The sequence below is a fragment of the Myotis nattereri genome, assembly GCF_964212035.1.
Source record: "Myotis nattereri genome assembly, chromosome: 9".
Classification (NCBI taxonomy): Eukaryota; Metazoa; Chordata; class Mammalia; order Chiroptera; family Vespertilionidae; genus Myotis; species Myotis nattereri.
Window position 1 is genome coordinate 62,354,986 of NC_138084.1, and position 18,387 is coordinate 62,373,372.

The following is an 18,387-nucleotide window of genomic DNA, read 5'->3' on the forward strand; positions in this document are numbered from 1 at the left end:
AAATACTTTTCTTCAAATATTTCAAGTGTTTTCTTCAGTTTTATCTATTCCACCAGAATTAACAGCACCTTAAGTATGTGGTAATTGCTCTAGTCTGACCCACTTCTGATATAGCCTAGGTGGGGGCATGGTTTTTTCCAACCCTCATCTTAGGATGAGGAGGCATCTTCAATTATTTGCTTGTGGGTTGTCAATTCGGTAGATTCATAAAATTTTCTACTTCGGTCAAATTCTCCTTTGGACCCAAAAGGGGACATCTGCTTCTCCTGCCCCAGTTACCAACCTTTCATCCTCACCCTCCCACTCCCCCTCACTATTTGGGTGAAGTGTACTTACTGTACCTAGAGAAGATGCATGGATTTTAGTATTTCACTGAATTAGGAGTGAATCTGCTTATAAGACATATTTTTCATATTCAAAACTTGCGCCCCTTTCCCTTTACCTAGTGCTTTCTCCATTTGTAAAAATAACTTTAGGTTATTTGTGCCAGCTTATGTATTTAAAATTCCCAAATACTGAAAACGGAAATGAAGGGAAAATACCTGCTTGTCCCATGGCATGAAATCATCAGTTTTCATAGTCTTGGGGTTGTACTGCTTCCCTGATAAGCTCACTAAATATGCACAGTGGCGATGCAACCCGCAAGCCTGGCAGGAACAGTCTTTAGCATTCTTTGGAGAGATGTTCACATCAGAATAACTTCCTACCCGCTCCTGAAAACAAAAGATGTAATTAAGCTTTAAAGGATTAGAATGAGGACAACAAAAACAACATAAAAAGAATGTAACCAATTTTAGGAATCATAACAGGATGAGATGTAAGAGCAAAACACTGGTATTTCTAACTTTAATACTGAGCACACAGTGTGTGACAAGGGATTTTTTACAATAGAAAAATAAATTTAAAATTAGGAATATTAAATGGAAAGAAACCAGACTAGAAAATAAATCAGTTATATCCCTCACACTTATGAGTTACTAAGTTGTGATTTTCACAAGTTTTATTTCTTTTCCTTCCTCTCATCTCTAGTTAATGAGGTATTTATTAGTTAAAGATAGGAAATAATGAGCAGCAAAAATTCACAATATAATAAAAGGTTTAGGTAAGTCAACAACCGAAAAAAAACCAAGATCACATTTAGTCTCCATTGTGTGAATTATATCATATTTTCCACAAAATATTCCAGAAATATTTTAATCCTCCTTTGGTTGCTTACTAAAGTACTGGAAAATAAACAACTTGGAGCTAGGATTGCTAGATGGTCAGTGTTGATGTGGACAGTGGAATAGCTGAGTTAGCAGTAAGTAAACAAGTAGAAAATGTTTGGCATTCATAAATAAGCTTTATTAAGCTGTGAAATTACTTGTGCTTGAGTATTCTTGCTTGTGCTCTAGGCCTGCTAGAAATTACTGTTCTAATTAGTAGTATAGATTAGGTTTTACCACAATATTTGAACTGTACACAAGGAGCGTATTAGCAGGGTTACTAAGCCACTTTCACATTCTCTATTAATTAAGCACCCAACAGACGAATAGTTTTCTCTTTCCATTGGATGATTCACAACAACACGGCCTTTTGTCTACCTTCACTATTTCTCATATTTCATGACACTTCATGACACATGTCCCTCACAGGCTGACATGCACCTTCCCTCCCTGCTCTATGTTAGTCGGGAAGCACATGCTGAGCAGAAAGCTCTATCAGCTTAGTTCCCTGAGCGAGGACGACAAGCAGAGCACTCCTGTTGACTCACACTGGACAACCAAGGTAAGTGAAACATAAACTGTTGGATTAAGCTATTGAGATTTTGTTGTGAGTTTATTTTCTTTGTCATGTTATTTGATTTTTATAGAATAACCTAGCTTATCCTGATCAAGATCATACAGAATCATCTGTGTCTCTACATTTTTAAGGCACTCTTTTTTTGTATCTTATTCTTACTTCAAACACTGGGTTACCCAAATGCAGCACAGCCTACCATATGGGGTCAGGCATAATGTAGCACAGGGGTATGGGCTTTGGAGTCAGAGAAACCCTAGAAACATGAGGTTTCTAGGTTTACATATTTATTGGTTTGACTCATTATTCGATGTATAACCTTATGTTACTCAATTTTTCTGAGTCAGTTTCCTCATCTCTAATGAAGAAATAATAGTACCTTCCTCAGGGGGTTAACTTTGAAGATAGAATAAGAAACTTTACTTTGCATGTAAATTATTTGGCAAAATTAAATGAACAAATAGTCATGCTGTTTTTCTTTCTATTAAAGAATAAATATTTACATCATGTTCTAAGAGTTGTACTACCTGCTTTACCTTCCAGTAAGTAAATATTTCCCTTTAAAGTAGGTAAATATTTTCTGGATCTGAGGAAGAAACTGGAGTTTAGAGAGGTTAAAAATACTGAAAGTCAAAAAGATACCCTAAACTCAATTAAAGTCTTCTTCCTATAACTGTCTTTTAACTGAAACCATCTGTGTCTAATTTATCATTAGGTAATTTAAGGCTGAACAGGCCTTGAGAGAAGCCAAATCTGACATAAATGAGGTCGAGTAGCTAATGATTTCAGTGCTAGAAGGATGTTAGGGAACTTGAACCTCACTTATCTTGCCATTTTCCTCTTGCTAACAATTACTAGAGATAGAATGTTAGAAGTAGAGAGAGAAAAGAAACCTTAAAATTCATTAGTGCACTCTCTATTGTTAGAGATCATAAAGAAATCTAGAGGATAACAAGGAATCCAATAAATCTTATAAACTAAAAAGATGCTTTACTCAAATTGGTAGAATTACAAAATCTTGAGGTGGAGGATGTTAAAGACAACCTAGGCTGTAATCCCCAAACTGCATTATGGAAACCAGTTTTCCTAGGAGGTATACGTACTCCACAATAAGGCGTCTCAGAGTAAAACACAACATGGAAAGTTTTACATACTACATGGCTCTCGAGGATTTACAGTAGAAATTATCGCATTAATGTCACTGAAAAGTCCTCCAGTTAAGTTAAACCCACCGTTTCTTAAACTTTTTAATTTCTTTTCTGAAACAATAATTAACATCCTATGAGACAAACTCCTTATTTATCTATTTATTTATTTATCTATTTATTTATTTATATCCCCGCCCAAGGACATGTTCAAGATTTTTGGGGGGCCCTAGACAGTTTGCTCAGTGGATAGAGGACCGACCTGTGGACTGAAGGATCCCGGATTTGATTCCAGTCAAGGGCAAGTACCTTGGTTGCAAGCTTCTCCCTGGCCCTGGCCCTGGTTGGGGCTCGTGCAGGAGGCAACCAATCAATGTGTCTCTCTCACATTGATGTTTCTCTCTGTCTTTCCCTCTCTCTTCCACTCTCTCTTAATATTAATGGGAAAATATCCTCGAGTGAGGATTTTTTTAAAAAAGGGTTTTTTTTTGGGGGGGGGGACAGGGAGGGAGAGGGAAAGAGAGAGGGGGGGGAGAAAAAAGGAGAGAGAGAGAGAGAGAGAGAGAGAGAGAGAGAGAGAGAGAAAGAGAGAGAGAGAAGAGAGAAACATGGATGTTCGAGAGATATCAATCAGCTGCCTCTGGTACATGCCCCGACAGAGGACCAAATCCCCAACCCCGCATGTGGCCTGCTGGGTAATTGAACCCATGACTTTTTGTTGTAAGGGATGACACTACAACCAACTGAACCACATTGGCCAGGATGACAACCTCCTCATTTCAATACATGGGATAAGCACTAAAGATGTTCTAAAGTTATTCATCATTTAGAGCCACTTAATTATTGAATAGATAAGTGAATAATTAAAACAATAATAGCCTTTAGAAGTGGTCAGAAACAAGCAGCTGATTATTCAAGAAAGAAAAATGCTAATAACTGAGAAGACTGCTCAGCCCAACGGAACACTCAAATCTTGAGAGGTCTCCCACTCTCCCCCACCCTCCAGAGATTCAAAAACAAACAAACCTGTGTACCTTATACTGCTCTTTCCAGCGACTCCTAGAGAATAAGTTCTCCAGACGAGGCTGAACAAAGTGGTTGTCCAAATAATCAAGAGATGTCAGCATTTCTCGTGCATATGATTTCTGCCTGGTGTGATCTGTTCAGGGGAATAACCACAAAAACAAAAAAACAAAACAACAACAACAATCACTTTGCCCCTGTGAAACATTTAAATAACTGAATACTTAAGGATTTCTTTCCATAGCTCTAGGTTAGTTGGTTAGAAGCATTTTAAATTAAAATAAGATGTTAATGATGTGAAAAACATCATTCCATCAGAGCATTAGGGAAAGGAAAGAACCACCCAGGCCTTCTAATTGTTTCCTGAACACATCAAAGGAAGTCTTTCCTGAGGGTCTTGAACTGCTGTGCTCTCTGCTGTGCCCTCCCTCACTGCAGCTTTTTGTCCAAAAGTCACCTCTTGAGACATCTTCTTTGACCAATCTGACTAACTTAGACTTTCTTTGTCTTTATCACTCTCGTATCTTTATCCTTTTCCCTCCAAGAACAAATATTATGTTATATATTTTTTTTTGTTTATATATTTTGTTTACTCATTGTCTGTTTCTTCCATCAGACTTCATGCAACATGAAGGCAGGAAGCTCATGTCATAGTCACTGCCATATCTCCAGCTCTCAAATAACGCCTGGCCCTTCGTCGGCTCTCAACAAATACTTGTTCAATAAGCTATCAATGAAACCTTATTTTGGCATGCAGATAGATAATTCAACAGAACATATTTATAGTCTTTATATAGTGTGCTAGATGCAGGAAATAAGTATGTAAACATAAGGTATGCTGCTTCTCATGGTATTGAAAGGGAGAAAGGCAAAATAAATTTTCAATACAAGTATGAAAAGTACACACACATCAGTACCACCATACTCAGTATAAGGACAGCACAACTGAGGGAGTGACAAGTATTATTTGAGTAGGTCATAGATAGCTTTAATAGTGAAAACGATTTCACACCCACCTGCACAATCTAGGGTAGGAAGGGATTATATTCTAGGGAGGATCAGCATGAGCAAAGGCACAGAAGCTTAAATCAGCATCACTTTTGGTGAAATTCAGAGAGCCTACCGAGGCTGGGACAACAGATGAGTATTGAACTACTCTGCTATTTTAACAGTACATATCCTATATCTTCAAATTCACAGTGAATGCTCTAAGATCAGGGAGCTGTCACATTGTTTCTTTTGTCCTGTCCACATTTCAAATAATAGACAAGTTTTTGAATGGACTTTTGTACAGTTGATTTTAGAGGGAACAATAACTGGAGGGCCCTACGGATGGGTCTCCTGTGTTTTTTTATACAATATATATAGTTGTTTAAAAATTAGAAAAAAAATTGTTGCATTCATATTATGAACTTACCATATAATGTTCCCAGGAATGATTCGTCTAAAGCATTGATCAGGAGAGCCTTCACAACTCTTTCAAAGTGCGTGTAGGGGTCGCTAAAAGAATCTGAAATTAATTTAATATCAGAATCTAGTTTACAAAGCAATTCCTGAATATCATAGGTTCATTTCTCCAAATCTAGGAAAATTAATACTATAAATAGAAGAAATTGCTAATTATTCTAATTTTATAAATTAGTTGTCTCAGTGACTTCTCTGGTCATTCAACAAATCCCCATTTTCCAGATTTACTGGCATCTAATCCAAAGTTTCTATTGTTATTTCAAATAAATCTTCACTTTCCAAACTTATTTAGGGAAAATGAAGAGATATGCTGTAAAAACAATCAAAATTGTCCCTTGTTTACCTAAGTTTAATGATCAATTTGACAATTAGAGAGAGCAAGAGAAAAAACATCTATAGGTGGATTGTTCAATATGTACACCAAACTTTTTTCCTTTTCTTCAAAACATGTTACATACAAAATTATCTGTGAAATTGCTACCCTCGCCAGAATCCCAGTGGCCATAAAAATTTCATTTCCCTTTCTGCTGCCCCTGATTTAGATTTTCCACATCGATTTAGAAAATTATGTCTACTCTTTCTTATATCAAATATATAAGCCTAATTTCCCACTAACCCAGTCTGGTCCATAATATCATCTGTTTGACGAGACAGGCTATAATAAGAGAGATGGTCCCCACTATTTCCCATTGCTCTTGGATCAAGGTTTACTATGGCTGTGGACATGTTCTCTATAAAACACGACCCATTCCGTGACCCAAACTGTCAACTCTGAGCATCGGTGAAGACATATTAAAAGCAGCCGGGGTATTTCAGGAAAAATGGAAGATGCTTGGTAAGGGATGAAAGAAAAATAAGACCTATTATTAGCATCCATGGGAGAATTTGAACTTTGCTTTCAGTTGAAATAAAGCACAGATAGGACTTAACATGGAGAAAATTTCAACCTATATGTTAGTTACTGAAAGATTTGTAACTAGCTCCTTTTTTAGAATTTAGGAGGAATTTTTAGTACACATTCTTGTTTAAAGGAAACGTCTTATTGAAGTACTAAAGTGAACAAAATAAAGCAGTAATAAAACTAAATGACAATAGCAGATTTAGAGGGCCTCTGACTAAATGAAAAACATAAAAGAATTGATCATAGCAATTTATTAATATTTTTAAAAATTATTAGTACATAATTGGAAAATGAACTAATACTTCAAAAGAATTCAACTTTGATTTGACTACCAGTATCAAGTACTAGCAGATAATTTAATTTGTAAGTGTTAAAATGCACTTAAACTTTGTCTAGTGCTTCTCAAATTATATTAAGAAAAAACTTCTGAAAATATTGATACGTTGAGCAAAAAAATCAAATCCATCCCTATGCATCTAAATTTAACCAAAGGATTTATATGCTAGCATATAGGCCTAACCAATGGGCACAGACAACAGGGGGGTTAGGGCATGAGTGGGGGAGATGGGGGGTAATGTGGGGATAAGGACACATGTAATAACTTAATCAATAAAAAAAATAAATTTAACTATCAAATAAATTGAAATATAATTTTTTTACCTCTGTATTTTTATGTCTTGAATGTGCTAATGCCCAAGATTAGTCACCTGCTATAGAGCTTGGGAACGGCTACTCTATCTCAAAGACCCTGATAGTGTCTCTTGAGGATTAGGAATAAAAGGACAGAGGATCAGAATCACCTGGACTTTTTTCTTGTTTTCCTAATCACAGAATAACCTCCTACCAATGTGGATCAGAATCTCCTTCGAAAAGTCAAGAAGAAGGCCTTGACTTCATTGTGTTTGAGTGGATGGGTAGGTGGTGGTAGAATTATGCTCCCGGCCTCTCAAATTTAAAACAATGTACTGAGTAAGTACATGCCAGGCCCCGTTTTATGCGTATTTATGTGTATTGCTTTATTTCTCACAACAAGCCTACTATGTAGTATCATGACTCTCAGTTTATTTTTATTCATTTATTTTTTGAGGGAGGAGGGAGAGAGAGAGCGAGCAAGAGAGAGATGAGAGAGACACAATGATTGGTTGCCTCCCACGAGCCCCGACCAGGGCCAAGGATCGAATCTGCAACCAAGGTACATGCCCTTGACCAGGAATCAAACCTGAGGCCCTTTGGTGCATTGGCCTATGCCAGTGATGGCGAACCTATGACACGCGTGTCAGAGGTGACACGCGAACTCATTTTTTTGGTTGATTTTCTTTGTTAAATGGCATTTAAATATATAAAATAAATATCAAAAATATAAGTCTCTGTTTTACTATGGTTGCAAATATCAAAAAATGTCTATATGTGACATGGCACCAGAGTTAAGTTAGGGTTTTTCAAAATGCTGACACGCCGAGCTCAAAGGGTTCGCCATCACTGGCCTACGCTCTAACCGTGGAACACAGCAGCCAGGGCATGACCCTCCATTTATTTTTGGTTGAGGAAACAGATAGAGAGAAGGATGTAAAACTTCCCTAAGATCACACAGCTAGCGTTAAAACCAAGGTTGGGACCCAGGCACTCTGACTCCAGATTTCATTCTATTATCCTTGGGAGATGTAGTTCTTCATGGTAGTGAGATTTGTCTTGAACACTACTATATTATTATACCTCAGAACATGAAATTTTAGACTTGGATGTGAAATTGGAGAAAATTAAATTCAAAGATCTCACCTTAAAATTAAGAAAAATGACACAATGATGACATAACTTATCCAAGGTCACACAACTAGATAGAGGCAGAATCGGAACTAGAGCTCAGACCTCCTCTAGAACTTTATTCAGTGCTATAACTCCTCCCTAGGTGGGCTTCTGTGGGAGAGCCTAGAAATATTGCTTACAACTTTTCTCCATGATTATAAAAAAAAAACTTCAAAAGTACCCAGGAGAAAACCAACAATATTTGGGTTTACACAGAGGTTGATTTTTCAAAGCAGTTCATCAGTTTCCCCACACCCAATCACTGGATAGTCTAGTCATTCTGTTGATTTTCCATGCACCCTTTTTCATGTTAATTCCATGTATTTGCTACGATTTTGTGTTAGCACCATCTTCCTGCTGATCTGGTTGTCATTCTCATGTCAGGACTACACTGTTCTACTTATTGTAATTTTGTGATAACTTTTTATACCTGGGGGCAAGCCTTTTGATTTTCTCTGTTTTCAAATTTTATTTATTCTCCTATAGTATCTGTTCTTACAAATGAACTTTAGGATTGTTTTGTTCTTCAAACAATTTCAGAAGAATAACTTCTCATACTATTTACTACCTTCCAGAAACATGCTGTGTCTCCATGCTTCATGATTTCTTTTCTATTTCACAGTAAAGTTTATTCTTGTACATAGCAAGCTATGTTTTTCTTATGATTATGCCTAGGAACTTAATTGTGTTTGCTAGAGTAAGTGGACTGCTCCCTCATTATGCTGTTTAAATAATTATTGATGGTGTACAGTGTTTTTCTGAGATCTTTTACTAATTCCAAAACAGTAAGATTATCTTAGATACTTGTGGAAAAGGAGCCTCCTGGGACATTCCAGAGCTAGAGAAAGAGAGGTTGTTTGGGAATTCCTGGGCACCAACTCTGCTTTATCCCCCCGCCCTGAGAAGCATGTGGTCTTGCAGTTTATTTTCAGAAACAAGAGAATGCTTATAAATATTATCTTAGGTAGATTTATCACTGTACTTTCTTCTGCAATGTAGGTGTAAGCCCAGTGTAAAAGGGCACAGGCAACATAAGCTTCTTTCTCTAGTCTACCAGGTTCCACCTCAACCCCACAAAGAGAAAAGAGAACATGAGAAAACTGTGGAAATATATGCTGCACCTATTTCTGCTCGCAATGAATTCATATCCTTCCTCTTAACTTCTGTAGCCTTGATTAAATCAGAAACTTAGTTTATATAAATATATATATCTAATCATGTTATGTTCAAGCAATGTCTTTTCCTTATCAATAGTATATTTGTTTTACTTTTGTGTCTTGTTACACTGTTCAAAACACTAGGATAAAGTTCGTAAAAATATTTTTGTTTCATTCTTTATTACAGAGGCTATCCCAAGTGCTTTACTGTAAGTATGCTGACTGTTGGTTTAAAATATTCTTTGTTATGTAAAGGACATATGCACATATGAACACTGAATTTTATCATATGCCTTTTTAGAATCTATTGAAATTATGGCTTAATTTTTCTCTTTTGACATTAATGTTATATTGATATGGCACCTAATGTTAATTTTTATAGTTCTAAAGAAACGGTTAGATAACTTTTTCTTTATTCTTGTAATTAGGAAAATATTTCCTTCGCATGTCTATCTGCAAATCTTTTTCATCAACTTATTGGGATGTGTGCCTCTTTAATCTGCATAAAGTGTTTGACAACTCAGTATTTTCTTCTATCATACCTTTAAATTCCCATCTCCAAATGTAAAGTCCATCCAAAAATATTATGTTTCTTATTCAAATATTCTTTTACATCTCTCATTAAAGTTATGTAATTTTCTTTCTTTAGATTTGTCCTATATTTCACTCCCAGGAATTTGTGAAATAGGGTCTTCATTTAGATTCCTTTATGTATTATCCTTTCCCTCAGAACTTTTTTTCTTCTCTACACTAGAACTTCTTAGGTTTAACCTATATGTCATTGATGAGATTTCCTATACTGTTAATTCTGCTCCTTACCACTTTCTATGTAGATTTTATTTCTGACTTGATATTTTTAATTTACTGGCAATTTATCCTCATCTTAGCTAACTCCCTTTCATCTCAAATTGTTCTCTCATAATGTCCTGTTTCTTTTTCATAGACTGCAAAGCAAATGTTTTATGTAATATTCTTCTGTTTCCTTTAATGACACATTTTTTCACAGGCATTTTTTCCCCCCTTGAGTCTTCAGAGCAATGTTTCCTATGCCTTTTGCGAAAGTAGTTCACTGGTACTTTTTACTATCCTAGAGCAAGAGGGACAGTTCCAGGATTTAACCTTCAACATAAATGGCTGTGAGATTGTCCTCAGGCACACTCTGTGCTGTGTTGATACAATGATTCCCTTTAAGCGTCAGGTGGAAAAGTTAATGTTCACTCTTAGTCCAATTTCCAGTCTTCTAGCAAGCATTTATCTAGCAAGGCACTAGAGATGTGCTTTTATATCTACTACTTGGTTCTCTGTCGCTCTGAGCATATGATAGAGTACTGGGAAAATCATCTTCAGTACCCACAAATCTGAAGGTTGTTCCGATACTGCTGTACATAATAGTTTTAGTGAATGAACACTAGATAGATTTGAAATACAATGGACCACTGCTAGTCTACCCCTCTACACTCTATCATATCTTATCTGGAAGTCTCAGTCTCAGAATAAATATAGAGAAATACAGGGATTGGTGAGAAGGGAAAATGACTATGATTTTCTTCCAGTGCTACAACCATGTAGCAGGAGGGGAAACTATTCTATTCTGAGGTGTTACTAATGTAACCACCACCACAACTGAGAAAACAATAGTTCTACATTCACCCCCCAAATTCACTTATGCTACCTCTCAATCATTTACTTTTGGACATATTGAGTCTGAGGTGTCTTAAAGACACCCTGATGAAAATGTTTAATAAAATGATGAAAATTTGGGCCATAGGCTTTGGAAAAAACTGCACTGGAAATAAAGGTTTTGGAATTTCTGCCTACAGATTAGGCTGAACTTATGGGAAAGAGACTTCCTGACGCATAAGTGAAATGAAGGTAGTTTGAGGGTGGAACCTTTAGAAACATCAATACTTACATGAGAAATGGAAAAGAGGAAAGCAATATTAAAAAGACAAAGGCCAGAAAGAGTGCTAGCACAGAAGCTAACTAGAGAACGTTCTGAAAGTGTGAGTCATCAATGGTTGGTGATAAATCACATAGCAATACCAGGTTAATACAGACGAAATGAAGAGCATTCTGGCAACTAGGAAATTATCACTAACTTTAGTGAGAGCAATTGCACTGGATTAATGGGTGCAAGAGCCTGAGTACAATGCTTTGTAGAGTTACAGGAAACTTGAACAAAAAGATTTAGAATAGTGGCTAATGGGACATGCCAACTCAGGTGAGGAAAGGCATTGGGTATGGTTACAAGTTAAGGAAAGACAGCTTGTAAGGATAGAGCTAGAAGAAGCAATTGCAGTTAAGAACACACAAGATAAAATGTATTGCATGAAAAATGGATCACATCCCCCTCTGATGTAGAGATGTTCAGTAGTAAAAGCAAGCTCAGAACTCCTTGGTATTTATCTAGCAAATGAGTTGAAAATGTATGTCCATAGAAATATCTACACACGATGTTTATAGCAGCTTTATTCACAATTGACAACACTTGGAAACAATGTGCCCATCAACAGGTGAATGGATAAACTGTGGTACATCCATACAATGGAATTATTCAGTGAAATGTGCTATCATGCCACACTGAGACATGGAGGAAACTTTAATGCATATTATTAAGTGAAAGCAGCCCATCTGAAAGGCTACATGCTGTGTGATTCCAAATATAAAACATTCTGCCAAAAATAAAACTATGTAAAAAGATCAGTGGTTGTCAGGGGCTCAGGGGAGTGAGGAAAGGGTAAACAGGTGGAACACAAGGGATTTTTAGGATAGTGAAAGTATTCTGTATGATACTGTAATCATGCATATATGTAATGTCACTATCCATTTGTCAAAATCCACAGAATGTACTACTCAGCCATAAAAAAGGAATGAAATGTTGTCATTTGTGACAACATGGAGGAACCGAGAGGGTATTATGCTAAGTGAAGTAAGTCAGACACAGAAAAACTAATATGTATGATTTCACTTATATATGGAATCTAAATAAATAAATGAACAAACAAAACAAACAAAAGAAACAAACTCACAGATACAGAGAACAAACTGATGGTTGCCATATGGAAGGAGGTACAGAGATGAGAGAAAAAGGTGAAAGGAATCAAGAAGTATAAATTTTCAGTTACAAAATAATTACAGGGGTGTAAAGTATAACATAGGAAAAATAGTCAATAATAATGTAGTAACTATGTATATGGTGCCAGGTGGGTACCAGACTTATCGTAGTGACCACTTCATAAGTTATAAAAATGTCTAATCATTACATTGTACACTTGAAACTAATGTAATATTGTATGTCAACTATAACTGAACAATACATTTTTAAAAATACCAAACAATCCATAGGATGTACAACACAAACAGTGAGCCCTGAGGTAAACTATGAACTACAGTTCATAATACTCCATCCATATTGGCTCATCATACCAGATGTACCAATGCAAGAGGTTAATAACAGGGATGTGTGTGTGTGAGGAGTTATACAGGAACTCTCTTTACTTTCCACTCAACTTCTCAGTAAATCTAAAATGGCCCTTAAAAAAACAAAAGCAAGCACAAAGGTGTAGAATAGAGAAGGAAGTTAAAATAGTTCAACATGCTGGACTTTTATTTTCACTAATTAGCAGGTGTGGGTATGAGTGGGTATCTCTCAGCAAATGTTCTATCACATTTTAGATATTATAATCCAGAATGATGGGATACCCTCTAATTGAATTTCCCTGATGTTCAAATATTGAGGTGGCAAGTGAACCAATGCTTATTGATCTAAGTACAATAGCCATTCACTTTCAATACATAAATGCCTATCACTGACATTTCTGTAACTGCTAAAGTTCCTTAAATTTGATGTACAGCTCAACCTATTTCATTACAAATCAAGTGATTAAATTGAATTATAATACACTTAGTTTTTTTCCCTTATAAAAAAATTAAGAAAAAAATGTACCTCCAACAGCCTGTTTGAATTCACGTATACAATTATAGGGATCAGAATAATACATACTTAAAGATACCCTAAACGTTCAGGGTCCTATTATTTATATTTTCATTAACTATATGAAAATATGAAAGCTTCTACTTTCCTATTGCTGATAGGTTTCACTGAGCGATGCTTCAAGTCCTGTAGACCCCTGTATATCCCCAAGTCCATTTGTGATCTGTGAGGTCAAAGCAGTAACACTAAGATAATCACTTGCTGTTTTTACTTGTTGAGATTTTTAATGATGGTGCAAAAGTAACTATAGGTAAGGCAACTGGCCCCTTAGCATGGAGGCAGCACCAAACTACTAGTCATCACTGCTATGCACTCAGTAACCAAGCTACTTTCACTTAAGAATGTCCCTGACAAAGTAGTAAAACATTATTAATTTTATTAAGTCTTCAGTATCCATCTTTTGAGCATTTAATGTGATGAAATGGGATGTATGCATTGTGGGGCATGGCTACAGTGTTTTGGCCACGTTCAAGCCTCAGACTAATGAAAGGACAGGGTACTTTCATTGCCACGTGCAAGTCCCAGCTGGAGGGCAGGGACCCTCCAGCACAATTATAGCCAACAGCTATGGTTGTAAGCTTGAACCTATGGTCCAAACACGTGGCCCCACGTGCCTTGTGCTAGAGTTCAGGTGCATGTAGTTGAGTGAGGTTGAAACTCACGAGAATGCTGTAAACAACTTGATCACGCCCCTACTTTGCCTCGTCCATTTGCCTCGTCGCATCTGCTATAAAATAAAGACACGGCTTGTGGGCGCCAGTGCTGTCTCCTCATCAGGGAACAGCGTCCCACCGAGACCCAGCTATTATTCTCTTGGCTGTCTTTTCTCAATCCTTTCACCCCCCCACTCAGGATCACCTTGGCCGTAACAAGTGGTGCCTGACCAGGGACTGAGTTCTGCGACCAGGGACTGACTTTGGCCGTAACAATGCATAAAGTAGTTGTGCTGCATATCAAAGTATGATCAATCATACTTTGAAAAAAAACTGAGTTGGGAGCTTAAAAGGCCGCAACTGTCACGATGCACCATGTTTACTTGAAAGAAAGACTGACAAACTATGGTTATGCTGGCATTTGTCAAATACTTTCTCAAAAAAGAACAAAGAACTCACGTTTTTGTTGCCAAAGACAAAAAAAATATATAAACTTTTAAGTAGAAAGTAGAATTTTGAAAAATTTGTATCTGTTACTATGAACTTGACAGCTTCCACAACCTAAAGAATTTTCTGATAAGACTGGTGGTGATACCAAATATTAAAAACACTGTATCATGAAATGTATCAATATTTAGAAGATTTGTAAAACCTAGTGAACCAATATTTTCCAGATGACCAATGCATGATGTTACAAAATCATGCATGGGTAAAATAAGATCAATTCAAAGTGCAAGATGGACCAATACATTGTAATGTAAATACGTACTAAAATTTCACTTATATGATTTCAGATTTCATATTACAACTATTCTTTAAGATGCTATGACTTGTCTAAGTTTTATGTTGTGTCCAATGAGAATATACACAATTACTTTGAAAATACGCCTCCCTTTTCCAGCTATTTGTGTGAAGCAAGATTGTCTTCATCTATTTCAACAAAATACATCACAACAGACTGAATGCAAAACCAGATATAAGACCCCAACTGCCTTGCCTCCTATTAAGCTGGCCATGAAATATATTTATTAAAATGTAAAACAATGCTATGGCCGGTGGTTCAGTTGGTTGGAGCATCATCCCGTACACCAAAAAGACTGCAGGTCTGATGCTCCGTTGGGCACATGCATGGGTTGCAGTCAGGGCATATGGTGGGTGGGAGAGGGGGGAGCAGCCAATGGAAGTTTCTCTTTCTCTCAAATCAATAAACATATCCTGCCCAGCCAGCATGGCTCAGTGGTTGAGCATTGATCTATGAACCAGGAAGTCACAATTCGAGGTTTGATTCCTGGTCAGGTCAGGGCACATGCCTAGATTGCAGGCTGGATCCCCAGTGTGGGGCATGCAGGAGGCAGCCAATCAATGATTCTTTTCATCAGTGATGTTTCTCTCTCTCTCTTTCCCTCTCTGAAATCAATAAAAATATATAAACAAATAAATAAACAAACATATCTTTGGGTGAGGATTTATTTATTTATTTTCATTTTTTATTTTTTTTGTTGGCTCATCCTTGCCTGAGAGTCACTCACAGGTTCCCATCTCCTTAGCAGGAGACCCAAGGGCTTCACAGTCTGAACCCCAATATCGGGTGGACCACTCTGTGCCTACCCCCTACCAGGTTCCCTGCTGCAACCCAGTGGACCTTTCCCATGTAACTGGTAAATACTGTGATCTTTCACAATGTTACGTCTTTGTACATATTCACCTCATCTGAATTGTCTTTCCTTGAAATCATCAGCGAAATACCTATTTGTTCTTCATGTTCTAGCACAAGCGTCCCCTTGCTGTGTCAGAATGTCTGTGTCCCCTGCGAATTCAAATGATGATCCTCATGCCCCATGTGATAGAGTTAGAAGGTGGGGCCTTTGGGAGGCGATTGGGCCATGAGGCAGAACTCTAATGAATGAGATTAATGCCTTTATAAACAATGCCCAAGAAAACTTCCTTGCCTCTTCCACCATGAGAGGAAATAATGAGAAGTCTGCACCCCGAAAGATGGCCCTCACCCGGTCATCCTGGTACCCTGACCCCAGATGTATGAGAAATAACTTCCTGATGTTATAAGCCCCCCAGTCTAAGTTTTACCACACTAAGACATCACTCATCTCATTTTTTGTAACACCTGCTTATTTTGAAATACTGATTACTTGTGTGCTCATCAATTCCAGCAGTCTGAGTTCCTCAAAAGTGGGGACCATGCCTTTATTCCTCTCTGGATCCCAGCTCCCAAGACTACGAAATGTTTGTGGATGAAACATACCCCAGGAAGTGGGAGACAGTTGATTAAAGGCTAACACAGCTCTCTGCCCCTGTGTCTCTTGGACCAGATGTGTCATGGTCCATTGTAAGGAGATGTGGGTGAGGATTTTTAAAAAAGTAAAACATTGTCATTCTCATTTTGGGAGAAAAACAGTTATTTTTCATAAAAAGTGTTGTTTATGTTTAATAAGTTTATTAATGTTATTTTTAAGTGAACTAATAAATAAATGTTTTAGCCCTGACTGGTTTGGCTCAGTGGATGGAGCGTTGGCCTGTGGACTCAAGGGTCCTAGGTTCGATTCCGGTCAAGGGCATCTACCTTGGTTGTGGGCACATCCCCAGTGGGTAGTGTGCAGGGGGAAGCTGATCGGTGTGTCTCTCTCATCGATGTTTCTAACTCTCTGTCCCTCTCCCTTCCTCTCTGTAAAAAATCAATAAAATATATTTTAAAAAATAAAAAATAAATGTTTTAAACTTCTGTTTTGTATTTCTACAATAGTAAATGCTGATAGTTATAACCCACAAAAACAAAAGCTCTTTGGGGTCCTCAATAATTTTTAAGAGTATAAACGGTTCCTGAAACCACTAAGATAAACTATTATCAAACAAATTAAAGTTCAGAAAATGAAGTCACAGTTCCTAATCAATTTACAACATGACAGTAACAGGCTGATTTCATACCTGATATAATATGATTAGAATAACCATAAAACATTTTCTTGAGATTTAACTTACAAAGTGAATTAGATTTCAGTTGTGATGTAGCCAATTGTTCTCCTCGCTGGCTTTCATTCTCCTCATCACCCTCCTCATCTGGTACTACAAAGTCATCCATAATGTAATTGTCTCCATCTTCATCAGATTCATCAACCTCCTCCTCTTCATCTTCATAATTCTCCTCCTCATCTTCATCATTTTCATCACTGATTGGGCAGGATTCCCTTTCAGAGTCCTAATTAAATTAAAAAATATTTCTTCAGTAAATTATATGGATATGATATTAAAAGATTAAATCCCAAACCCAAACAAATGATGCATAGAAATTAATTTCCTTTTTAAGGTTAAAAAATTATGTTAAATGTTGAAATTTGAAAATCATATGTGTAAAATGTTTAAAATAGACATTAAGATTATAAGAAGATAAAAACAGGAAATACCATATAAAACAAATAGTCTTCCAATATTACAAGAAAGATGGACTGAAGCTCATGATAAAACAATATATTAGATACAGTATTTCAATTAAACATGTTCATGGATACTTTATTAAAAATAAATTCTAGAATTATAGAGAAATAGAACAGACTTAGCCCTTTCATTTTTATAAAAAGTAAATACTTTTAAGTAAAAACTTAAAAACAGTAACAAAACCAATAAAATAAAACACACCTCAAAATCTCTACTACTATTACGTCTCTGATGAGATCTTTGTTTTGAGAGTTCTTGCAGCTTCTGGAGTTGTTCTCGCTTTCTTGCAGCAGAAGTTTTCTCAGGTTGAGTCTGCTCCATCTCCGCTGAAGAACATTCATCTTCAACCACTCTACGCGGACGTTTATCACCTACTTTCCTCATTAGGACGTCGCTGTCACCACTCTCATCACTGTCACTTATCACCGAGGTCCTTCTTCTCTTCCCTCGCTTTACGTTTTCTTCTTCTAAATCCTCCTCTATTATCTGTTCAGTGTGCTTGCTGAGGTCAGCATCCTCTGGACTTGAATGCTTTTCCTGGTCTGGTAAATCAATAGTGCTACTCTGATTGCCTTTGTCATTTTCTCCTTCATTTGCTGAACTGTTGCCAGTGTCAATGAGATGCTCACAGTTGTTGCCTTCACTTTCAACTTTAACTAACTTAAGCTCACTTTCATCTTCTGGCTTTTTATTACTTTCAAGCCCTTTGTTACTAGCAAGCTCTTCATCACTGTCAATACTTTCATCACTCTCACGCTCTTCATCACTCTCAAGGTCTTCACTCTCAAGGTCTTCATCACTATCCAATAACTGTGAGAAACTATTTCTTTTAGTCCGCTTCCAATCAACTCGAGATTTTTGCTCACGCTCTTGAATTTTAGAATTCCTCCTTGTTTCACGTACCATTTTCACTTAAGCTTCTACAAAATAAAGTTATTAGGAATATAATAATGATAACCAGATTACAACAATGAATGCATTTATGGTACAAACTATATTTATTTGGTATTATAAAATG

General features: G+C 36.8%; 1 protein-coding gene across 2 annotated transcripts in view; it reads right to left on the minus strand.

The window, feature by feature from the left end:
- Window positions 1-18,387, minus strand: part of CCDC82 (coiled-coil domain containing 82) — a 37,103-nt gene that overhangs the window by 12,963 nt on the left and 5,753 nt on the right. For both annotated transcript variants that reach the window (XM_081099454.1, XM_081099455.1), the window contains exons 2-6: window positions 17,571-18,289; window positions 16,917-17,133; window positions 5,365-5,457; window positions 3,959-4,083; window positions 543-713 (exon numbers count right to left, since the gene is read on the minus strand). In XM_081099454.1, the coding sequence (XP_080955580.1) occupies window positions 543-713; window positions 3,959-4,083; window positions 5,365-5,457; window positions 16,917-17,133; window positions 17,571-18,275 (1,311 nt within the window). In that variant the 5' untranslated portion in view covers window positions 18,276-18,289. The remainder of the gene's footprint in view (window positions 1-542; window positions 714-3,958; window positions 4,084-5,364; window positions 5,458-16,916; window positions 17,134-17,570; window positions 18,290-18,387) is intronic.